The 25,421-nt window shown below is 37.9% G+C and overlaps 1 protein-coding gene across 6 annotated transcripts in view; it reads left to right on the forward strand.

The window, feature by feature from the left end:
* LOC132097599 (GTPase-activating protein and VPS9 domain-containing protein 1-like) overlaps window positions 1-25,101 on the forward strand; it is a 48,457-nt gene extending 23,356 nt beyond the window's left edge. The window contains exons 7-29 of one of the 6 annotated variants that reach the window (XM_059503432.1): window positions 163-355; window positions 1,341-1,421; window positions 2,112-2,266; window positions 2,355-2,484; window positions 3,174-3,299; window positions 3,420-3,593; window positions 5,634-5,759; window positions 8,381-8,515; window positions 9,228-9,347; window positions 10,474-10,551; window positions 11,327-11,673; window positions 14,127-14,214; window positions 14,906-14,938; window positions 15,527-15,598; window positions 15,675-15,815; window positions 16,404-16,533; window positions 16,684-16,796; window positions 17,460-17,619; window positions 17,801-17,988; window positions 18,996-19,209; window positions 19,476-19,548; window positions 19,632-19,829; window positions 21,923-25,101. In XM_059503432.1, coding sequence (XP_059359415.1) covers window positions 163-355; window positions 1,341-1,421; window positions 2,112-2,266; window positions 2,355-2,484; window positions 3,174-3,299; window positions 3,420-3,593; window positions 5,634-5,759; window positions 8,381-8,515; window positions 9,228-9,347; window positions 10,474-10,551; window positions 11,327-11,673; window positions 14,127-14,214; window positions 14,906-14,938; window positions 15,527-15,598; window positions 15,675-15,815; window positions 16,404-16,533; window positions 16,684-16,796; window positions 17,460-17,619; window positions 17,801-17,988; window positions 18,996-19,209; window positions 19,476-19,548; window positions 19,632-19,829; window positions 21,923-22,063 — 3,216 coding nt within the window. In that variant the 3' untranslated portion in view covers window positions 22,064-25,101. Of the gene's footprint in view, window positions 1-162; window positions 356-1,340; window positions 1,422-2,108; window positions 2,267-2,354; window positions 2,485-3,173; window positions 3,300-3,419; window positions 3,594-5,633; window positions 5,760-8,380; window positions 8,516-9,227; window positions 9,348-10,473; window positions 10,552-11,326; window positions 11,674-14,126; window positions 14,215-14,905; window positions 14,939-15,526; window positions 15,599-15,674; window positions 15,816-16,403; window positions 16,534-16,683; window positions 16,797-17,459; window positions 17,620-17,800; window positions 17,989-18,995; window positions 19,210-19,475; window positions 19,549-19,631; window positions 19,830-21,922 lie in introns of all 6 variants that reach the window. The other 5 variants (XM_059503433.1, XM_059503436.1, XM_059503434.1 and 2 more) reach the window with 5 other exon arrangements.
* Window positions 25,102-25,421: the final 320 nt, after the last annotated feature.

A 25,421-nucleotide genomic window follows, 5' to 3' on the forward strand; every position in this document is an offset into this window, starting at 1 on the left:
ATTACTAGCACTGATTAAGAATGAGTTAAAAAATTACCTAAGAAAGCTCGTTGTACATCTTTGCAGGCCTTATTTCACTGGATATGAACTTTAAGTGATTGCTTGATGGCATGTTTGTGCCAAAGAAAAAATAAATATCTTTATCCTCATTTCTGTGTTCAGATGGACTTTGTGCGTAGTGTCACTGCAGGAGATCAGCTCAGAGAAGAAGACCACCTGGCTCTGGAAACCCTACTAGTCAATGTACCTCAGTCCCGCACGACAAAGAGCAACAGCCTGGAGCTCACACCCTCTAACACGCCCCAGCTCTCTCCAGTTACCACACCCGCCAACAAGAAGAACAGACTCCCTATTGGTATTGCTTCTACATTAACTTCACCGCATGTTGATTGCTGCAGATTCTTTGGAGAGACTGATTACAAAAAGTACAATCGAGTATAATTTGATTCAATAATAAATTACACTTTAGTCTGGTTCTTTGAAATTGTTAAAAAAGGACTGAATAAATTATTTATTCCCACTGAATAAGTCAAGAAGTGTATCTGACTTACTTTTGAACTGTAAGTATGAGTATCATTACTTTCAGTGATGTTCATATTGAAAGTGAGTTTTGTGCACTAAGGATGTGAAACTTAAATGTGATACTCCACCCCAAAATGAAAATTTTGTAATTAATCACTTACCCTCATGTCGTTCCAAACCCGTAAAAGCTAGCTTTGTTCCCCTTCGGAACAAAATTTAAGATATTTTGGATGAAAACCGGGAGGCTTGTGACTGTCCCATAGACAGCCAAGTAACTTACAAGGTCCAGAACAGTATGAAAAACATCGTCAGAATAGTCCATCTGCTATCAGTGGTTCAACCATAATGTAACATTAATATTTTTTATACATGAAGAAAAAACAAAAATAACAACTTTATTAAACAATTTGTCTCCTCTGTGAGTATTTAAAAAGTTTAATCAAGGTAATTTGGTTATTTTTTCAATTGATTATTTTGGCCAAGATATCTGTTATGTTTTAGTTTGTTTGTTTTTTCCTGCATGGAGCATAGTGCTGTTAGCTTAGCTACATGTTGATCTATATTAATATATAGAAATCAGTTATGAGCATGGGAGGTTTAAGAGTGGAGTCATAAGCATGCTGAAACAGCTAATATCTCTTCTGTACAACTCACTTAGACATGGACACTGGTTAGTGGACTTCTATTAATTATCTACTGTCTGTTCTTACACTCATTTACTGATCTTTTGCACACCGTTTATCTTATCCACCAACTCTCTGTCTTCCCCCTTCTGCCTCTTCCACATTTTTTCTTGCCTTGCTGCCAATAATCATCAGGACAACAGTTGGCAGCCATAACGTGTTGGGAGCCCTCTGCCACTGCCCTGTCTGCTCATATACCCTTAGTAACCCCATTTGGTGGGTAACCCTGACACACTGCCGTGACCGACATGTACAAATACCCCTGTCCAGCCTCTCACTGCTTCACCCATTCTTTGCCAGCGCTTGCTGTGTCTGCCGTGTGTGTCCCTGCTATGCATTTTGCTTCTCACTGTAGCACATCTGGGCTACGTTACTTGCCTCCAGCAATATAAATGTAGTTGTAGTTGCTCAGACAAGCAAGACTGTTTATGAGTGTCCTAAATTTTGTAAGATGTCCCTGCACCTTTTCCATCATACTCCACACTAGCTGTTTTCTTCATTTGATTTGTTTGCTCTTGTTTTATCCATTCCAGTTTCAATGAATGATACAGAGTTTTTTACACATTATAATTCGGTTTCATCAGCCATAAAAAGAAGCAATCCAATTTGTCTTAAAGCAGTCTGGAACAAAAGATGTTTATCGTCTTAAGGTGTTATCTGTAAAAGCTATTTTGCCACAGGTCTCTTAAAAGATTATGTTCTCTTAATAATAATAATTATTAATAATTCCTTAGATTTATATAGCGCTTTTCTAAGCACTCAAAGCGTTTTACATTATCAGGGGGTATCTCTTCATCCACCACACTCTTGTGTGATTGTTGTGGTTTTTGAGCATTTGTGAGTGCTGGTTCTCATGCAGGGTTCTGCTAACACACTTCTCTAACCCTGCTCTTCCTCACCCAGCAGGCTCTCGCAGCCGAAGCCGATCTAACGTGGCTCAGGAGGGCGAGAATGAAGCTAGCTCCCAGGAGTCTCTGCAGGAGGTTACACCTGAGGAAGTGCTTGTCATCTCGCTGGGAACCTCACTGCAGACCGTACCTGGGATGATGTCTGAAAACGAGGTCAGAATCTTGTCTTGCTGTGAAGGTCTAATTGTAGTAGTTGACAGGTATATTGATATTGGAAAGTGACTGCTGTGTCTGTGTGTAGGTTCTGACTCTGCATCTTGGAGACGGTGGACAAGGAGATGTCCCTGTTGATGACACCAAACTGCACGGCAAACCTGACAAAACGCTGCGCTTCTCCCTCTGCAGTGACAACCTGGAGGGCATTTCTGAGGGTGTGTTTTCACCAGACAACCAGCAGATGTCTCTCTTGTACATAAGCTGACCCATAACCACCTAGTCTTAATGTAGCCAGACCTTCAGACTGACAGCTGAAGGTTTGAAATCCATGGCAGCTTTTATTGGATAATGCCTGGCCATGAGGCCGTTTGACCGACATGTCAAACAACCAATCACCGTTTGTTTCTTTCAGCGTCACGTTTCCAGGTGTGGAAATGTCGCCATAATAACAGTGTGTAAAACTCTCAGACGTATTTTAAAGATTCTATGCTGGAAACTTTAAATATTTCACATACTTTTATATGTCCAGCGTTTAGTTGATCCTGATAAGTGCTCGTCGTCACCGTTGTATTCACAACAGCTTTTCTGTTTCCTGAGGGGTTTTGGGAATCTTTGTTTCCAGGCGGAACATTAAAGAATGCCACACACCAGAAATTCTGTCAAATTCAACCAATCCGATGACAACTTTGACATTCCTGAAGTGTTTCCACTTTTGTGTGCCATATGCATCAGACTTTCAGCCAGCAGTCTGAGTCTGAGACTAAAATCCACCTGACATTTTCTTTTCCATTATTACCTTGTGTAATAAAATGACTTATAATATTTTATATAATATTTTTATTTAATTCAGTTTTTCATTTAATTGAAATTTTTAATTTAATGAATTGATGTGGCCTGTTTGCAGGGCCGTCTAACCGCTCCAATTCAGTTTCTTCTTTGGACCTGGAGGTGGAGTCTGTGTCAGAAGGAGGACCAGGACCATCTGGTGGCAATGGTGCAGAGGCCTTGCAACTACTGGAACATGAACAAGGTGAATGTGTGTTTTAGAGTATATCACCATCTCTCGCAACAAACTAAATATGATTTGTTGTGGAATTTTACAGTTAGAGTGGTTTATCTTAATCATTACCCTGGGTTGTTTTTTATGTAGCCACTACACAGGACAATTTGGACGATAAGCTGCGTAAGTTTGAGATTCGGGACATGATGGGGCTGACAGATGACAGGGACATTTCTGAGACGGTCAGTGAGACTTGGAGCACTGATGTCCTGGGCAGTGACTTTGATCCCAACATGGATGAGGACCGACTTCAGGAGATGGCAGGTACGATTACAGTTCTGCAAATACTGCAGATTGCATTCATGGCTACAGTTATAATGCTATGATTTTTTTTCTAGTGTGCTAGTTTCATACAGGTCATATAAACTTCATATAACCTTTAGCTGTTCCTCTCTTTGCAATTTAAATTTCACTTTGGGAACACATTTGATAAGTTCGAAAAATGACAGTGAGACCAGGTTCATATTAGCATAATGGTCAGCAAATCCATTACTGCCACCTTGTGGTTAGCTGAAACGTTGCACTTCTCAAATATGGAGCTGAAGAAAGCAATAGATTCTGTTATTGTAATTATTTTCTATAATTATGTTTTCATACTGAAGACATTCTTACAAATTAGTTATAATTTTAGCCATTTTAATTTATATTAAGCAACATTAAATATTTGAAGCCATTATTATTATAAATGTAACCATTTTTATAAGTTGATTTAGACTTTCAAATTAGATTGCTATTGCAATAATGCTAATTCAGACTAAATCTGAAAACAGTTTAGAAAATATATCTAACACTATCAAAATATATATCTTCTATTTTGAATATGCTGTTCTTTTTAACTTTTTTTATTAATCAAAGTATTCTGAAAAAGTCACAGGTTTCAAAAATAAAATAAGTAGCACAACTGTTTCCAATATTGATGATAAATCAGAATGATTTCTGAAGGATCATGTGACACTGAAGACTGGAGTAATAGCTGATGAAAATTCAGCTTTGCATCACAGGAATAAATTATATTTTGTGGTATAATAAAGTAAAAAACTGTAGATTTTAAATTGTAGTTATATTTCACAGTATTGATGGGTTTTTTTCTCTATTTTTAATCAAATAATCAAATAAATGCAGCCTTGAGGAGCAAAAGGTACTTCTTTAAAAAAAAAAATCTTGCTTATCCTAAACATTTGAATGGCAGTGTATTTCTTCCAACTCTCAGTTTTGGCTAAATAAATTTTGTCTCTAGTTCAGCCTCTCCTAAATCAAGACTAGGGTTAAGTTTATTGATTTAAAAATGTCAAGTGGTTGTAACATTTCTGTACAGAAACAGAGTGATGTGCAGAACAACCTAAAACTGCTTCCACATTTCATCTCTCTCTCCATCTCTTTTTTTTTTCCCCTCTGTCTTTCAGTCGGTCTCGTTCCCTCCACCCCTTCGTTTCACTCTGTTCCCTCGTCTTCCGTGTGCTCTCTCTTTCTCGCCTCCCTCTCTCTGACATTCACACAGTCCCTGCAGTCTTATTGACCTTGGTTCCTTCTCATTTGCATCCTCCATTTTTCATTCCTCGGAATATGGCGTTGGGGGACTTTTCCATCATTAAGTGAATTTACAGCGATTTCCTTATGTGTTTTCTCCGAGGGATTGGGTTATGAGATACACATTAAATATCCATTAATACCTCATTATCCCACTGATAAGATTACCATGATAATGAGGCAGAAATTCTAATTGTTTCACTACTGCGGGTGCCACTCATTTAATCATGCACCTGAAAGACGGGCGGCCCAGAGCCCCTGCCTCACTCACTGTAAACAGGGCCAGCAGGGGAAAGCTCTCCTGCAGGCCCACAAAACCTGCCCTTGTGCGCGTGCGTATGCGTGGGTATGTGGGGAGACGTGACCTGTGGAGAGCTTCATACGGAGCGCTCATGATCTCCGCTTCCGCCCGACCATCAAACCATCCCTCCCTCCCTCACCCGCCATGCTTGCTGTTCACTCTTCCCCTCCCCTTCCAGCGCTCCATCTCCATTCTTCTGCCTTGTTAGGCGATAGCTCCTGTTGGGAGTTTTTCGGAGAGAGGAGGCGCTGTGTGGGATGCTGGTTGAGAGAATAATGAGGTTATGAGTGATGCTCGGCTCGATCCACACCTCAAAGTCACAACCCTGATGATACCGCGTATGATTGTCTGCATCTGTGGGTGAAGAGGGAGGCTGCAATTAACCTTTGGCCATCTCTGTCACAGTCTGCCTACCTGCTGCTTTAGATCACAGACGCCTCATGCCCGTGTGCTTCTTATGTGTGTGTTCTCCTAAGGGGCTGCTGCGGAGAACGCCTTGGGCAGCCTGCTGTGTCTGCCGGTGCTTCTGGATCCGTACGGTTCTACCTTCTCTGAGACGACGAGCGAGGCGTGGAGCGTGGAGGTTCTGCCGAGTGACTCAGGTGAGAGCTGAACCCTTATAAGGATGGTTCAGGTTAGAGTGTTAGTAATCAGATTGAGCTTTACTAAATAGAGTCATGAAACTCTTTAATAAATGTAGCTCTGTTCCTGGCTGCTGGGAAATACAGTGTTCCAGCCATGCTAAAATACACAATTTAGTAACACAAAACAGCTGATATCCCTGGTCCAAAGATGGCATTGAATAAACTTACTATACCTGTGTATAAGACTACAGCTTACAGTGGAGGGTTTCCCAAAAATCCCCAGTGATCAAAAATATTAACCTAAAGTGTCCCTTGAGAACCAGCCAATAAACCTGTCAACTAATCTTTAGAGGATTTTATGAACGTAAATTTAACAATTTTTTTTCTTTTAATTTTATACACATTTTTAACTATTTTTGTGTTTATATATATATATATATATATATATATATATATATATATATATATATATATATATATATATATATATATATATATATATATATATATATATATTAGTGTTGGGCTGTTATCGGCGTTAACGTGAGACTCTTATCGGGCGATTTAAAAAATATCGCCTTTAATCTATTCTCAAATTTGGGTTGGGAGCTGGGTCTATATTAAGCAAGCTATGATGACTTTCACCTTGATATTTTATATAACCGACTGGCTGAGGCCAGCCTAAAAAAGATGCTCAGGACAGTTGACGGGTCACTGCTGCGCATCATCACGAAAGCTTATCTTTTTCACGAGTTTTTAAGCCTTACCGCTTGTCGATTTAAACATTAAAGCATCCAAAAACAAGACGCAGAAAAGCTGAACAGAGTAGCTGGTTACTCGCGCGCTGTGTTCGGTGCGCACGAAAGAGAGAGAGCCGCGTATCACGGACAGCGAACCGAGCTCTCTTCTGCGAAGTTCTCCTCGAAGTCCCTCCTGCACCTGAACGAACAAATACAAATCGCAGTTTGAACAAACAAAAAGATGTGAAAGAGCCCAATTCAGTACTCGCGGTGTTCTGGTGTTCAGGGCTCACGCAGAGAAAGGCGTCTCAATACGCTTGAACACCGAAATTGCTTATTTTTGCTCTTTTGCGGACAAATACATACAAAATATGTCAAAATATCCACCTTGGAAATTATGCTCGAAAAAACTGTCAGTTATTTCTTAAGTGAAAGTAAACAGTTGAGGAAAAAAATGGGATGTGTATTATATTGGATACGTTCATCATCTCTTAAAGTGACCACGCCTAATTTAGCTACTGGCTGCTGTAATGTTAATCCAAGAAAATGAAAATGAAAATCCCTCACTGCTCTTGACTGAATTACTTTGTAGTTTTAACAGTCAAACCAAAAATTATTCAGACACCAGATATAATTTTTGATATATATAGCAAAACTGTAATAATGTGAGAAATGTTGAAGGTGTGTGAATAAATGTAGGTTTGATTGTAGATTTAATTTTTACATTGAAGACTATCCAGTGCTATTTTACATTTAATTATTTGGTTTCTGTACCTTGACACCTACAAACTTGAAAAAAAATTTAAACCATGTGTAAATAGCACAAATAAATAAAAATTAAAATGAAAAAATTCTAATGCACCACCTAGCTTGATAAACCCCTTCTCAAAGACTTACTGTTTGTCAATTTTATTTGGGTAACACACATATTCTGAATGCCTTCGGTAGAATTCGAATGAGCCATTTTAATCTAGATTAATCTAGATTAATTTCAAGATCACAGTGAGATTAATCTAGATTAAAAAAATTTATCTATGCCCACCACTAATATATATATATATATATATATTTAGTATTTAGTTTTTCATTTCTGTCACAATTTCTGGTAGGAAAATGTGAATGAATCAAGTGGGGCAAAAAAAAGAAAAAGAAAACAATTTGTATCAAAGCATAAGATCTGTGCTTTGGGACATGAAGGGTTAATGCAGCCTGCATTAAATGCATTAAACAACATAAAAAAAATATAAAATATTATTTATAAAACAATGCATTTATATTAATAATAATAATAAATAATACATTTTTTTTAATTGACATCACTCACTGCTCTTTTTTTCTTTATTACTGACCATTTACTTAAACACTTTAATTATATTTTCCATGGTTTTAGCTTAGTTTGATCATTAACATAATTAACATTTAACTTTCTTTTTTATTATTATTAAACCAGTGTGTTAAGTAGCATATAATTTTTTGTTGTTGTATCAAGAATTGTTTTTAATTTAAATAATATTGTCATTACTGAAATTTGGTTGTTGTAACATCCCCTAATGATAATGCTATTAACAGGACTAATTATATTATGAATCATGCAGTTGTGAATAAGAAATAATGTAAAACCAGACTGTGCCAGTAGCAGGCATACGGCAGTCTGTGTGGGGTATTGTCTCCCTGCCCGTTTTGCATCACAAACACCAGAAAGAGAGAATGAGTGATTGTTTTTTCCTTTGTGGAGTTTGTTTCAGTTCTATGCTGTGGAAAAGTAGACTCCGAAGACCAATTGAGACCTGCATTATTACAAATGAGCACATAAATGAGAGCCCTCCACGGGGATGCCCTGGGTGTCTTTATGTGTGTGTGGATACGCCGTTTTCTACAGTTAATGAATCTGTGTTGCAGAAGCTGCAGACCTGAAGCAGGAGGAACGATTGCAGGAGCTGGAGAGCTGCTCGGGTGTGGGTAGTACTTCAGACGACACGGAGGTCAGAGAGGTCAGCTCCCGACCCAGCACCCCGGGACTCAGTGTCGTTTCAGGTACACATACACAAAAACTGCGTATCAAATGCATTCAAATGAGCAATCGCTGTCAGTCTGGAATTGCAGAATCGTGCAAAAGTCAACTTGCAGAATTCAACAATCCAAAGGTTTTAACTTCTCGCATGTCACATTTGAATGCTATTCTCTGCCTCGCTGAGTTATTTATTCAGCGACTCTTCTTCCCTGACATGCTGATGAAGACGAATAGCCATGTAACACAACGGCAAACTCCTTGTGGGGAGTTTTCCCTGAGGACTTTGGCAGATGGATCGCCTTTCCCTTCCTCCTTCGTTCATTCTTGCCGTTTGCATCTCTCGTTCACCTACTCTGACCTCCCTGGGGATTCTCCTGCCCTCTTTGTGTGCTCAAGGGAGCATTGGCATTGGTTTCTTCGCATACATGAAGAGCTTGAAATGAGATTGGCTGTTCAACATGGCCACCACTCCATCATTACACACTATACTTTTGCTTACTCCCTGAACTATTCTGTAGATCTGAGAGATATATGCACAGTCGAACTCTAGGCTCGTTTTGCTAAGGCAGCAGAACTAAGTGTTTTTTTTGTCATTTGTTCCTTGTATCAGAGGTAGTATGTCATAAAAAGTTTTCTCTGACAAACCGAACTACTTCACAGCTCTATAGGTAATATGTTTCCTTCTGTGATTTATAGTTGGAGGTTTTGCTGATTTGTTACATATTGTTTGTGCAGGCATCAGTGCCACGTCAGAGGACATCCCCAATAAGATTGAAGACCTACGCTCCGAGTGCAGCTCAGATTTTGGAGGCAAAGACTCTGTGACCAGTCCAGATGGAGAGGACTCTGCTCATGGTACAAACACACAATCAAGTGTCTGATTGAGCACATACACACACACTCATTTATTACTTAAAGATGCACCAAGAAAGTTTCACTCCTTAAGATATGAACTGATAAGAGCTGTTTTGTGGTGCATAAAATAGTAAATAAAAGTAAATAAAATAGTAAATAAAAGTCAAGTCTCATTGCGGTAGCTAAGATGCCAAGGTTTGGCTGGTTAGCATAGCTGTTATCCCTTGCTGGTAAACTATTCAGACGTGTCAGTACCATTTCTGATATGAGGTGATGTTAGTGATTTTTCTTTTTTTAATATATGACATTAATTATATATATATATATATATACACACACACATACACACACACACACACACACACACACACATTTCCACTACCTTTAAAAAGTTTCTGAAAAAAGTGTTTATTCAGCAAGGAAGCATTAAATTCAAAAGTGAATAAAGTCTTTTATAATGTTACAGAAGATTTCTGTTTCAAATAAATGCTGTTTACACTGAAGGCTGAAGTAATGGCTACTGAGTATCCAACTGTGCAATCACAGGAATAAATAGCATGTTAAAATATATTAAAATAGATAATGGTTATTTTATATTGTTAAAATATTTCACAATATTATTGTACTTTGAACAAATAAATGCAGCCATGGTGAGCATTAGAGACTTCTTTCAAAAACAAAAAAAATTGTTAATGTTATTGTCTAGAACATTTTATATAACTACTGGCTCTTCTTAATCAGTCAGGATTTTAATATTAGTCCGTCTGTATTTTTCCAGTGAATGTCTGCTTATGTTGCAGACCAGCTGATGGAAAATGGGTAGCAGAGAGCATAATCCTAACAAATCAGTTGCTTAAAGATGGTGATAAGAACCAGCGAAATATATGTACATGTAATAACTTGGTGCATCTTTGTTTAAATCGAAATTTGTTGTGAGTTTTGTAAACCCATCTAGAAAGGAGTATGTCAAACTTTTATCTTCAGACATGTTTTTATTCACTATTAATTCCTATTCTGCACATCTGTTGAATATCTTTCTTGGGATGTCTGGTGTGGGACTAACATATCCTTTGTTACTCATTTAGTTCATCTCTTTATGCACCCCTCCATTCTTTCACCTCTCTAGGAGCTCACAGTCTATCCTGTGCACCTTCTCAAACAGATTCACTGCTGGCCATGTTCGATCCCCTCTCTTCTGGAGAAGGTAATGTCACTTCACAGCATGCACTGCTGTAGAATGCAGTACTTACACATGTAAGAGCTAGAAAGGAGAGCCATTAATGTGCCTAATGACAAGAGCCCACTAAACAGTATGTGCGCGGTGAAATAAAGCAAGCACTTGCCAGATTCTCTCCTATTATGGCCCATTCTTGTAGGATAGAGGGGTTTTATTATGTTGGTGTTTAAAGGCTAAATTTGATTTGTGTCTGTCTAAGCCTACAAATCTACAATGGAAAGTTGCATAAATGTGTTGGGGAGACATTGTGAGAATACGTGTGTGTGGGGCAAGGTGAGGGGATGACAGGTTGCTAGACCTCACTGCAGGCGTTTTGGCTCAGCGGCCTGTCCCTACTGAGCTTGTGCCACAGGGCTGGCATTGGAAGGCACACAGCAGAGATGCTGTACCCTTGGAACAGGTGGCCTACTTTCACCTGAGGTCTGTCTGACTGTGACAGCTCTTTCAAGCTCTCTCTCTCTCTCACACACACACACACACACACACACACACACACACACACACACACACACACACACTCTCCTGCTGACGGTGTGCATGCAACCTTTTTTATGAATGCCAGTTGAACAGAAGTCATGTCATGTCACGACCCTGGCTCTAGTTTTGTTTGTTAAGAACTGGAGGTTATGTTGCAAATATCTATATGCATAAACATTCTTCTCGTAGGTATAAAGTTTAGCCTGTGACATGGTTTAAATACAAAAGCAAAGACCCTCTAAATTTGGGTCAAATGTCTTGGCAGCTTCGTCCACTGGCACCATGGTGCGGCCCAAGGTACACTATCCCCGGCCCCCTCACCCTCCCCCTGACCCCCCCATTCCAGAGGCCAGCGTAACAGGCTACCAGGAGCCTCGTCCACCCCTCTTCGCCCCCCACCTGGCGCAGAGTGACCTGGAGCATCCCAAGCAGAGGCACTCTTACCCTGAAAGGCTGGTCAGGAGTCGCAGCACAGATGTGGTGTCCGCTGGCCGCAGACCCAACAGTGATCCCGGACTGAACCGCAGGACCGTGATGGAGGAGAGAGAACCGGCTGGGGCTTATTCCACAGGACCCACATCCTCTCCCAGCAAGGATTCACTCAAAGGAGAGGTGAGAAAGACGGATTTATCAGTTTAGCGTAATCAGTATTATTTATCTATACTTGCACTATTGTATCAATATTATTGCAATTTAAAATGGAAGTCGTGGCCTAGTGGTTAGAGAGTTTGACTCCTAACCCTAAGGTGGTGGGTTTGAGTCTCGGCCTGCAATACCATGAGTGAGGTGCCCTTAAACAAGGCACCGAGCCCCCAACTGCTCCCCGGGCACCGCAGCATAAATGGCTGCGTGTTCACTAGGGCTGCAACTAACGATTATTTTGATAATCGATTAATCTGTCGATTATTTTTACGATTAATTGATTAATCGGTTTATGTACTTATATTTTAGTTTTTTTCCATTTTTCCCCAAAGTAAATTATTAATAAATGGTCTTTATCCTTCAGCATAGATTTTTAAGAGATTTTAACCATTTTGCACTGTCATATCCTCATCAAAAATATACCTGGAGTTGTTTTATTGTGTTAGTAATCCTTTGTCGAATTCTTCTGCAATCAGAACACTGACCCATACTCTAGCAAATTTCACAAGGAGATTTCAAATAATGTTTTCACCATGGCAGTCCTTAGAGCTCCTAAAGTAGTTTAACATCCCGAACAAAGCTTAAGGAATCTTTCAGAACATATTTTCACGAAGAATAAGGATAAAACAGAATAAAATTGCAGTGCATTGTATTTTATTATTTACTGGGAAACAGCTTTATAGCTTTTGCTGTGAAATTGTAAACAATCCTTCGGAAAAAGTGCCAATGGCATGAAACTTGAATGGAAATAACAATTTAAAGTAAAATCCATCAGAAGGTTGTCCAGAAAAAAAAATTGGACACACACAAAAAACCTGCTGTGTGAAAAAGAGCAGTGAATAGTTAGAAATAAAAGTGCATTTCAAATATCTTTAAACATTTACCTCTCTCATTCAGTCATAATTATGCTGCACGACTGAATTTTGAACTGGTAAACGACAAACTGATCACAGAACATGTTTGTAAAGCTTTAAATGTTAACTGTTAAAAAGCAATGTTATCAGCTTTTATGACTAAACATTTGCAAACAACATTGTACTGGAGAATCTGCATAAATTAAAGTCTTAGGGGCCGTTCACAAATCGCGTCTAAAAACGCGTGGAAAATGCTAGGCGCACCGCTTTCTCCTCCTTTCCAAAGCGATCGGGCAGAAGCGCCCCTGAGGCGTCTGCCTTTGCTAAGCAACCATGACGTGCTCTCTCCTTGAAGACGCGGAAATTTCAGCAAAGGATAAATGGATTTGCAGCTCAAAAAATCGCTTGCAGTAGCTCTGCTACTAAATTTATTTCAAAATGGAAATCCATATACAACTATTATCAGCTGTTCCTTTCTCTTGACTGAGCTTTTAACGTTGATGAGTCATGTCACTTTACGGGAAAGGATGAAGCTGATTGGTTAGTTCTTGTCACATGACCCGCGGTGCGCTTGCGGCATTCTGAAAAGTTGAAATGTTTTAACTCGATGCGGTGCGGTGTTGGAAATAACGAACTTGAGCGCGCAAAAGACGCGATATGTGAACGTCCCCTTAAACAGTTCGGTAGTGCAGAGTTTACAGGTTACTCTTCTTTTTTGAAGGCTCAAAGTAAAGTACTCCCACATCACGCTGAATGCTGCAGAGACGCTGTTCGGGAAGCACGTGACATAAAACGAGGCCAGCTATTGGCTATTCGCTACTTCTCCTGCTGTACTGGCTGAGTAAAACCTCCGGTGGCTCATTACTGCCACACTTTGGTCACCGCAGATTTGAAATATGCACGAAATGAGCCGCTTACAGCAAATAAAAGTTATTTAGCAACGAATCGATGACTAAATTAGTTGACAACTATTTTAATAATCGATTTTAATCGATTAAATCGATTCGTTGTTTCAGCTCTAGTGTTCACGGTGTGTGTGCGTGTTCACTGCTGTGTGTGTGCACTTATGGGATTAAGGTGTTATGGGTTAAATGCAGAGCATGAATTCTGAGTATGAGTCATGTCACTTTTTACTTTCACTTTTAAATACTGTTTTCTATTTTAATATTATAATAATTAAAATGTAGTTTATGTAGTAATGTAGTATTCTTGTGATGCAAAGCTGATTTTTCAGTATTGAAAACAGTTACTTAATAATTACTATACATATACTATACATGCTACTTAATATTTTTATGTAAACCATGATTTTTTTAAATGAATTTAAAGTTCAAAAGAACAGCTTTCTTTCTTTTCTGTCTTTCTTTCTTACAAAAATGTAATTTGAATTAAATAAGGACTAAAAAGAAATCTTCTGCTTTGTAAAATTGTAGTTTCCGAGGAAAAAAAAAATCTGCTCAACTATGTTAAATATTTTGTTCTTCAGTAAATTGAGGTCAGATCATTGACAGAATTCAAATGTTTGAGTGAACTACTTCTTAAAATGATCATGTTTTTGTATGTGTTCAGTCTGAGGACAGAAAGGACAGCGATGATGAGAAGTCTGATAGGAACAGACCCTGGTGGAAGAAGCGCTTTGTTCCTGCCATTCCTAAAGGTGAGGAGCCCAACTCTTATACCCTGAAGGTTTTTGTAATGAGTACTTGCCTGCTTTCATCCTGTGGATCCGTGGTCAATGGCTAGAAAATGCATTTAAATATGGAAATAGTTGGCATAGAAAAAGGTAATATTCTGTTTGAATGGGGGCCAGTTTAATATTGGCTAATACTGATATGGTCACTGCTCTAATGTGCCTTCCTACAACTATAAGACTTCTTTAAATTGGTACTCGGATTGTTGCATTTCTGAATATGAATCAGTGTTTCTAATTGAAGAAATTCTCTTTGTGATTTTCTTATTTAATTTATTATTCATTTTAAAACATCAAGTGTTTTCTATTGGCTGTTATTTTCTTTCAGATGTTTGAATATTAAACACTAAAGATTTGCATGTAATTGCCTTGTATGTTTAAATGTTTGTGGTATATATTCTGTTTTATACATATTTTCAATATGAACAGCATAAATGTGAAAAATAGAAATCTGTTGTAACATTATACATGTCTGTTGCTTTTGATCAATTTAATGAAAAACAAAAAAACAAAAACACTTTTTGGACAGTCAAACTCCCAAATGCAACTCGATTCAGTCTAACTTTCTGATGCTCATTAGCAATTAGCATTTAGCATGGCTTGGGTTTGTGTTTGTGAAGCCCAACCCTGTCTGTTGCTGTCTGTGTTCCTCACACAGTGCTCTATTGGACTGCAGAGGGTGAACTCCCAGGTAACCCGCTCTTCAAGCTCTCTCCCACTCAGTCTGGTGCTGTACACTAGCAGCCCGAATATTTGTTAGCTCCTTTAGACTTCTCCTCGCCACTGTGTGATGGCTCGAGCTGTGCCGTGACACATTCAAGCTAAATCTTTTGCTTCATGCAGCTATCTTGGTTTTGCATCATTTATTTTGCAGTGGTTGAACTCTAAATAAGGATTTTGCTCCAATATGCACTTGCAAAAGATGCAACCTCAATTTTCATAGACTTTTCATATTAAGACAGTCACATCAGTTTTTGCACACAGCCTTCACGTGCATACACATGACATTCTGCAGCAAAGAGGCCCATCTGTGTGTTTGCACTTTTGTTGTGACATGCTTCCTGTTTTATTGCCACGTTACTGAATATTTGGTCGTGGCTCAAAAGCATTCAAAGCATGTTTGTCCATTTGGTACAGTGGACAGGAGAGGGTCCGTGTCTTCAGGTTTGCTTTCTAGTAGGAGCACAGCTGCAACATTGTGTGATATATATATATATATATATATTTTTTTTTTTTTTTCTATTTTTCTGAGAATAAGTGTTCCTTTTCATTTTTGCAGTGCCGATCGGGGGGCTGCGAAAGCGGGACAAGCCGGAAAAAGATGAGCAAGGAGCAGAGAGGGTACCACAAGGTCTGCTTTCATTTAACTGTTATCAAGCACTCACTGCAGCCATTGTCCAAGCTGATCATGTGTGTATGCATCTCAGGTATACCAGATGAGCCTTCAGCATTCAGGCAGAGCTCAAAGACCCAGTCAGCAGAGGCAATAATGGACAAGTACAAGTACATCATGGAGAAACGACCCACCCACAGTGATGGGGCAGTTGCTGGAACTTATGTTGGACAAGGTTTGTCATATAATAATGTTCATATTTTATGAAGAAACTGTAGAAAAACCATCTTTCATCAGTATTGTGGAGCAAATAACTAAAAGTAGTTATGCCTCTAACGATTTATAGTAGTCTGGTACAGATATTGTCCCCTCATATAAAGCATTGTCCAATTCATTTTAGTGAATTGTTTTGACACATTGTTTATTGTATTTATTTATTCAGTTTAAAATCTGTGCAGCGGATATGACATAAACTTCAATACAACAAGAATAATTAACAGATTGATCAGTGAATCAGTGTGTAAAAGTTACTCATTTTTTTGTAGTAAAATACATTAGACTTAGTCTTTTTTTTAATGTTATATAAAATGCAATACGAAAATAGCTTTTGTTTGCACCTTATATTGTTTGCACTGGAAATAGTGAGGAAATAGTTGCAGTTATTCCAGTAAACTATTCCTTTAACTTCTTTCAGAGTAGTTTGACTACAGATTTTTTCCCAACTCTGTTTATGTTGCTTCTAACTCTCATCTGTTAGACAAAATTGATCAGTGAAACAGTTTGTCGTCTGCTGTTTTGTAACTGTTTTGCTCTTTTTTCACAGAGCCTTGTAGAGAAGCAGACAGTGAGCATGACTCCCCTAAAGATGAAGCCCTGCAGAACATCTCTGCGGATGACCTTCCAGACTCTGCCAGTCAGACAGCGCCACCTCAGGACAAGACTTTCTCCTTCAGGTGTCTCCACACACACTGTATTCTCTTGAAAGTACATTCTGAAAGTCTGTAGTTTCAGAAACCAAAATTGCAATGACCATTTAACAGAATCAGAATGAGGAGTGAATTTTGATCTAATGTGTGCATAACCTGTCTGTTGTATCTCTGCAGTGACATTAAGAAAAAGCTACGCCTGGCACTGTGCTCTGCAGATTCGGTTGTATTTCCTATCATTCCACCAGCAACAACACGTAATGGTCTCCCAGACCATGCAGATTATGAAGGTTACTTATTATCTATATTGTCTTCTATTATCTATACTTGCCTTATTACAGTACTTCTTACAAAGTTGTAATATGTTTCTTTTATTTTATAATGATAATAATATTGCTACAAGTGTGATTACATCATATAATAATTGCTTTTAATAGTGTTCATCATCTGATGGACTACGTCTTGTATTAATTTTTCTGAAAATTTCTGTCATATGCACATAAACTGACAGTCACCACTGATAAGCTACTACTAGATATTGTAGAAACAAAATTTTCTGTAAAGTTGCGTTGCAATGATTTGTATCGTAAAAATCGCTATACAAATAAACTTGAATTAAATTTATAATAATGATAATAATAAATGAATACCATTTTAAAAGTGTTTGTTTTTATAATTAAAACTATTAACTACAATAAAAAATATTCAATTATTAGTGTTGTTAATAATACTACAATTAAAAAAATATATATATTTTATAAACCATTATCACTCTTGTCATTGTTGTTATTATCATTTTTATGCCAATATGCAGTCCTTTTTAAAAGGAACCTTCATCTGAACTTAAGTTTTTATAGCTCTGTACACATGGGGTGAAAGTAGCTGTTTCGCAGGTTTTGAGGTTCAAAACGCTGTGCATTTATGTCTGGCCCCTGTCTTCTCTCTCTCCTCAGACAACGAGATCGTGTGCTTTCTGAAGGTGCAGCTGGCGGAGGCCATTAACCTGCAGGATAAGAACCAGATGGCTCAGATCCAGGAGACTACGCGCTGCGTCAGCCACCTCGACCCCCGCACCTGCAGAAAACTGCTCACTGCCATGGCAGAGGACTACAGGTACACACATTACTCTCTTATTCTCTCTCTCTTTTAATGTCTCCCTAACTTTGTCACATTGTTTCTCTCCTTTACTCACTTCTTTCACACACATAGATGAATCACAGTTTAATATAAGATTTTGCTGATATATTTTTGGGCATGACTCCATAATGAGCGCTGTGATGGTTTCGTGCAATAGGAAACGGGCTCCGTACATCGCCTATCTGACGCGGTGCAGGCAAGGCTTGCAGACGTCTCAGGCTCATCTGGAGCGGCTCCTACAGAGAGTGTTGAGAGATAAAGAAGTGGCCAACCGCTACTTTACCACCGTCTGTGTCCGACTGCTCCTGGAACACATGGAGTCAAAGATGCTTGACTTCATCAAAGGTCTATATACATCTCTGTGAATAAGAAAACTGCTTGTATTTGCACTTATGGTGTTGATTGAAGATTCCAGTGCATTTGAGTCCGTTTGAGTCATTCCCAGGAGGATATTTGTCTCAGAGTCTCAAACTTTAATTACTAGCTAGCTGGAGTTCTCCATTTTTACAGCACTAATAGTATATTTGCGTGGTAATAGTATGCATGTATGGCTAGCCCTTTTCAGACTATAGTGACTTATATTACACACCTACTGTATCTAAAGTACTACTCTGTAGTTTAGTGGATTAATGTTATCTGAGATTGTATTCATGGAGAACTGCAGACCGGTTGTGGTCTCAGAAACATCATAGTGTAAGTCATTTTAAAAATACAGTACTGTTCAAAAGATTGCCTAAGAAGCGTTTTAATAAGTCTCTTATGTTCAGTAAGCCTGCATTTGCTTGATCAGAAATACAGAAAAACTGTAATATTGTGAAAGAAATTACAATTAAAAAAAAAAAAAAAAAGTTACATTTAAAATGTATTCTTATAAAGGCAAAGCTGAATTTTCGGCAGCCATTACTCCTGTCTTTAGGATTTTTCATTCTTACATGATCCTTCAGAAATCATTTATTCATTCGTAACATTATACATGGCTTTACTGTCAGTTTAGATCAATTTAGTACATCCTTGATAAATAACAATATTTTAGTGTTAGAAAAAAATTCAAATTCTTACTGACCCCAAACTGAATGCTGTGTAAGATTATCAAAATACTTAGCAGTGAATTTGCACACATGATTTTTGTACTGTAAATAAATTATTTTTTCTGTAAACCGAAAATAATTTCCTGTAAACATGCAAAATAAAGTATCTGAAGCAGCTGCATCTGGTCAAAAATCTAAAATATTCTCTTAGTGCAAAATAAAATTACCCATGCGTACATTTAATTAAACTAAATTGGAGTGGTTGTATGAAACGATAGTGTGAGATCCCTGAATTTGAGTCTGACTCTCTTTGTGGTTCTGCAGCATTTCAGGGCTGCACAGCAGCTGACGATAAGACAGCAGCCGTGGAGGATTTCCTGCGTTACCTGTATGGAGCCATGGCCCACGATGCCATCTGGCAGTACGCCAGTGAAGAGCAGCTCCAGGACGCCCAGATGGCCATCGAACGCAGCGTCATGAACCGCATCTTCAAACTGGCATTCTACCCCAATCAGGATGGGGACATCCACAGAGACGAGTGAGGAAACTCATAAATCCTTCTTCCTTATTCCTGTTAATTTCCACATTGTGTCTAAACCAGATGTGATGCATGATGCAACCTCCTCTATACTAATTTGTCTGACGTTTTGTCAGTCAGACATGGTTTTTGTCTTTGTTGCGCTCACAATGTAATCTTATTAGACTAAAGTTGTGCTTAAACACTAAATATGTTTCAACTGCCTGTGTGTTAATTTGCACAAGAAAATGGTATATGTGTTTAATGGTATGTCTCCTTTATTCAAGGCTGTTCCACGAGCACATTCAGCGTCTGTCCAAAGTGGTGACGGCCAATCACAAAGCCCTGCAGATCCCAGAGGTAACCATTTGCACTTCATCTCAGAATATAGTTCGAAACGAAGACAGAAAAATAGCATTTAATGTTTGTGTGAATCTGTGCAGGTGTATCTGAAGGAGGCACCGTGGCCCTCAGCACAGGCTGAGATCAGGACCATTAACGCCTATAAGACCCCACGAGATAAAGTACAGTGCATCCTGCGCATGTGCTCCACAATTATGAACCTGCTCAGCCTGGCCAATGAGGACGCTGTACCCGGGGCGGACGACTTTGTCCCTGTGCTCGTCTTTGTGCTGATTAAAGTGAGTTAAGAGACACAACCATAGAGTGATAATGTTCATAATTGCTTTAAGTGTGTTGTGCATTCTGTAACAGTACAATGATCATTTCTGATAGTTGGCACTAAGGCCCATTAGCATTGGGGTCTAAGTAATCAAATATGGCATTTAATAAAAAATATCTCTTTAGAAGTTCATTAAATAAATTCAGCTTGTTCTGTAATCAAAACTACAGGACATCCATAACACATATTGACTTTATTAAACAGCTTTAAGATGTAATGAAAAACTTCATATTCTTTCAAATACAAGCAACTTGCAGTTGTAATTTTGTAAGAGCAGGATTCATTGCTTTGTCTTTTTAAAAAGATACCTAATATTTAGTTTGTTTTTGCCTCTCTGAAGCTTAATAACCAGGTACACCGTTATATTTCCTATAGGGCTGGGCAATGAAAGGATAACGATTATTAGCGCAATGTAGTTTTACTTGATAATCAAGTGATAACAAGCGTTTAATGTTTTATAGAATTTTTATTTTCCAAAAGCTGATCAAAACAATGCTACTTCTTGGAATCGTTCCACATGGACATCTGTCTGCTCAGCTCAAAGTTCAAATGGCAGTGCAGCACAAGATTACTAGAGCACTGTTTACTCTCTAATAAGTGAAGCGCTTGAATTCAGCAAACAACACAAACTACTGATTTAAACTAGTTTACAGCCAGATGAAACGGCGCTGACAAACAGGAGAAACACTGTGTGCAACAATATAGTCAGAAGGCTTTTCAGTCAAAATTATTTACAATGGATTTACTGTAGAAGCACTAACTACACCATGGTATTGTGGTCGAAATGTTGGATATTCTTATAGAATTTTATTAAATTATTCATGCAGACATATTTTAAATGTATTAAAGGAGTAATAGTAAATACTTAGTGTTTTTTTGTGATTAAGCTATAGCATTTGCACATTTAGACTACTGTTTTTCATACAAATACTAAGAAACCATATAGTTACATTTATACCATGGTATTGAGGTGCTATATGTTTGGTTTATGATAACTGTCGTTGTCATGATCTAAATGTATGCTACTATGGAAGACCAATGGTTTGTTTGAATAAAACTGTCAGAATAATTACATTTCACTATATAAAAATGAGGCTGTTACAATTTTTATTAATATGTATTGCAGCCTGAACTACAAACTGATCTGAAGATACTTGTCTAAGTCAGGCAACTTAAACAAGTATTGTTTCAAACCTGTTTCATGATTTGAAACAACATCATTCATTAGAACATGCAGAAACTATAAGTATTTTTCTATTAAGATATTTATTTTAAGAAAAAATTACTGAAAAAGTGTAAAGAACTCAGAAACGTAAAGTGTTTGTCATGTTGTGACCATAAAAGTAGTTTAAAACCAATTAACGGTCTGCTTTCTACAACTTTCACTCAGGAGCAAAAATCTGCCTTTAATCTTGAGAAAAAATATTTAGTGCTGTCAAATGATTAATTGCGATAAATCATAAATGTTTACATAATATATGTGTGTGAGCTGTGTATATTTATAATGTGTGTATAAATACGCACATGCATGTATATATTTAAGAAACATGTTTTGTGTATATATATATTAAATATTTATATATGATATAAATTATATGAATATACATGTAAATATTTTCTAAATATATGCTGTATGTGTGTCTTTTATAAATATACACCACACACACACATATATTATATAAACACACTTTTATTTTGGATGCGATTTAATTGTTTGACCGCACTAATTTGAAATTTATCATAATGATCAATATCATTAATTTTTTTTTGTCATATCGCCCAGCCCTAAATTCCAATATTAGCTGATAAGATAAATTAAAATAAATATTTTTAAATTACATTATAAAAGAGTATTGTACCAATATATTGTGCATCACTGCTACAGTTTAGTTTTCCCCTCCCATACCTATTTGCATTTGCTGTGCACACGCCCACACCAGATTTTCTAAACTTGTAAGTGCACTTGAATGTGTAAGCATGCACAATGTGGGTGGTCAGATGTTATCTTCTACGTTAATTCCCCCCTCTCGCTCGTTCTCTCCCTCCCTCCAGGCAAACCCACCCTGCCTTCTGTCCACCATTCAGTACATCAATAATTTCTACGCCAGCAGGCTGAGCGGGGAGGAGTGCTATTGGTGGATGCAGTTCACTGCCGCCGTGGAATTCATTAAAACCATCGACGATCGCAAGTGAAGCAGAACAGCCACCTGTATGGGCAGACTGTAGAAAGGAGAAAGAGAGAGAGAGAGAGAGAGAGAGAGAGGACAGCGCGGACATCTCTCCCCTTCATCGTGAACGTCCGTATAGCTATACATAGAGGCAAAAAAAAATTCAAGTTTAAATTGGATCAAACATTAGATATGATCATGACTATGCTGGGGTGTTAAAGGAATAAAAAAAAATAACGCGGCAGGTGGCCGCTCTCTACTGATCTTGCTTCTAACACATGTCTTTTTCTGTAGTACTGGGGAGGTGCTGGGGCTTAGAATCCAATTTTATATTAAACACAGATTTAGCAAGTAATTAGCTTTGTTAAAACATAACAATCGAATGAAAAAGGGACCAGGAACTACCTGCAACGATCAGAGGGGAATCCATGATCCTGTCCTCCTTGTATAAACCGTGCAATCTCACCCCGTTCAAAGCTAACAGTCACACGTCGAGTCATATCGAAGAGCACGTCACTATAGATGCTGCCAGTGTATCAATGTTACAGTTTATCAAATTAATCACGCCATCATTTTAATAGGGCAGCTTGTTCTATGAATGTAAACAGGTGTTGTCATTGTTGTACTTTCATTCTTTCCTACGTTTCCCAGACAGTTTGGAAAGAAGGGCCCACATATTTATATAAAATAAAATGTATTTATTACTTAACTCCTGTATTTAATGTTTTATTATATTTACTGACATGATCCATGAATTAGTTGTCGGGCAGATGCATACGGTTCGGTTGAGGAAACAAGATCTAGAAATATTCAGTCTCACAGAGAGCTGCTAAAACAGGGTGTCTTCACATTAGCGGATGGAGTTGTAAATTAGTGCCTTGCTGATATTTGCAGTAACACTTGTTCTTTTAGTTCTGGTGGATTTTCTGCCACATCTCGCATTTCTTGCCTCTTTCTTGAAGTGTGGAAGTCGGATCTGTCAAAGTCAAGCCTGGCGAAACGCCACAATGCTATTAATAACAAACCTGAAATAAGAAGTACAACATGCCAAGTAGAAACACCCTACATTTGGACAGTATGAGGATTGTTATTTGTGTTGAATAGATGCAAAATTGTCTGCTGGGTCTTTCGATATGGTCTTACATGAGTTATTGCTGTCGTCCCCGGAAAATATTTTTATTTAGTTTGCTACTGACCTTTACTTGTGTTGAAATTCTGTGTACTGTTTCAGAGTTCTTACTTTTGTAGGATTAAATCATTGTTATTTTTATAATGCAATTCCCAAGTAAAACTATGAGTTTAGGAGGAATATTTTTTGTGTAATTTGAGATTCACTTTAAGAAAAAAAAAGTGTAGGATGTACCTTCAAGTGGGACAACTTATTGACCCCTAAATGGTTCATAGTAGTACCTTAAGTACGAACAAACAAGCACCTTTTAGAGGTAAATAAAGTGTGCATCCCAGTTACAAGCTGGTACAGTATTTTTTTTTGACAGTGTGTTGTTTGAGTTTAGATAGCAAAGAACATTTTAACACTTGCATCATCAATGCTAGTGTATTGATGTTGAAAAGAATATATGGATTGATACAGGCTACCTCGTGTCATAACCCCCTAACAGCTAGTGCATATTCATCATAACACTTTTAGCTGTTGATATCAAATGAATTACAGCTCAGTATATTATTTAAACAGGAATATAAAATATCATGCTCTGTGTTATTGTAAAATTATCTTTATTAGATCAGAACTACCACTAACCTTTGCACACCATTAGAACTAGAGCAAAAGAAATGCATCCTTAATATTTTAAATGGTTGTCAAAAGAGTTTCCCTCTTCAAATCTGTCTTTTAATGTTACTCCTAAACATCTAAAAGCAAACGCTGGGTGTTGGTTCTGGTCCTAATTATAGTAGATGCACTTAGAACAATTAGTTCTACCTCCGACTATGTACATAAAGGGATGAATAAAATGTAATGCATTCTTTTCCTCTAGCTTTTGTAGTCTTTAGAGCACTGTATATACCTTTTCTTTCTGATTTGAATGGTGCATGAACTCTGTCGCCGGTTGCTACCATGTATCTTTCTCTTGCACAAAGTGTAATACGAAGAGCATCGGCTACAAGCCTCACTTCGCAGTGCACTTTGTAACAACACTGTTATTCTGTGTATTATAGCATTTATATTCTATATAAATGTTATAACAGAATATCTTTGTTTTTATTTGTTCAATTTTAAGTTGTAATGTGAAATAAAACAAAATCGCCTACATTTTCTGTAATGTGGAATCGGGTGTTATTGATTAAACATCTCAATATCTTGAATGGTTCAGGCTGTCAGACTATGTTGGTGCTCTGTGTTTTTTTTTTTTTTTTTACAGCAGCAATGTTGCATTCGGTGGCATCTGCATCTAGGTGAAAGTAGTTCCCAAAGGAATCAAAGACTATATTTTCATGATGTTCTTATACTGATGTTTTTGTGTACAAAGCCTGTCCTAACTAAAATATGCACCTTGAGGAGAACCTTTGGCAAATATTAAAAGAAGTCTTGTTTCTTTTGTCCTACCCCCCCCCCCCCCCACCCCCATGGTTTGCTTGAGACTGAAAGGCTGATGTTTTTGATGTAACTGGAAGAAATAAAAGTTGATGGTCAAGATCAAAAATTCAAACTTTAAGACTAATTGCATAATCTTTGTGATATCCCATAGGGCCTTTTTTAATCAAACCAATGAGAGCGTTTGAATGAATCCACTACTCATTTGTTCACTGTTTTAGCAGAAGCGACTCCAGTGATGATTTCTGGTGTAAACAGGGTTTTGGGATACTGAACTGAACTGGCTATATGGTGACCGAGAGCAAGGCAATGTACTTGATCTGTATTTAAGAGCTTTAAATATGTTGGTCCACTGTTTTGAAGAGAATGCAATGAGAGTTATGGGTAATTCTTGCATTTGTAAGCTTACTCACTTGGGCTCCTGTTGGGACGGCATTCTGTGTGTTATGTGATTTTTAATATAAACCTGTACATAATTCTTACAAAAAAAGATTAAAGGCTTTTTCCGTGAACATGCAACGTCTGTTTTTGCGGCAAATGTCTGCGTTGTGGCTTTTTGATTTGGTTTTAATTGCACTGACCTCAAGTTCCTGAAGCTGCCGAAGCCAGACAGTGGAAAGACTTTATTCACAATCGATAATCCCAAACTATTCCTCTATAAAAGCTTGATCTACAAGGACTACTTTTAAAAACTGGCGTTCTATCGAACTTTACTCATTGATGTCTGTCACCTTCACATCACGCACTGGGCTTGAATGACGAAACAAAGGGTGCCACAAATAGCAAAGCCCCCGCACTCGCCACACATTTAATTACCACTGACAACTGTATA

Source organism: Carassius carassius, chromosome 21 (genome assembly GCF_963082965.1).
Source record: "Carassius carassius chromosome 21, fCarCar2.1, whole genome shotgun sequence".
Lineage (NCBI taxonomy): Eukaryota > Metazoa > Chordata > Actinopteri > Cypriniformes > Cyprinidae > Carassius > Carassius carassius.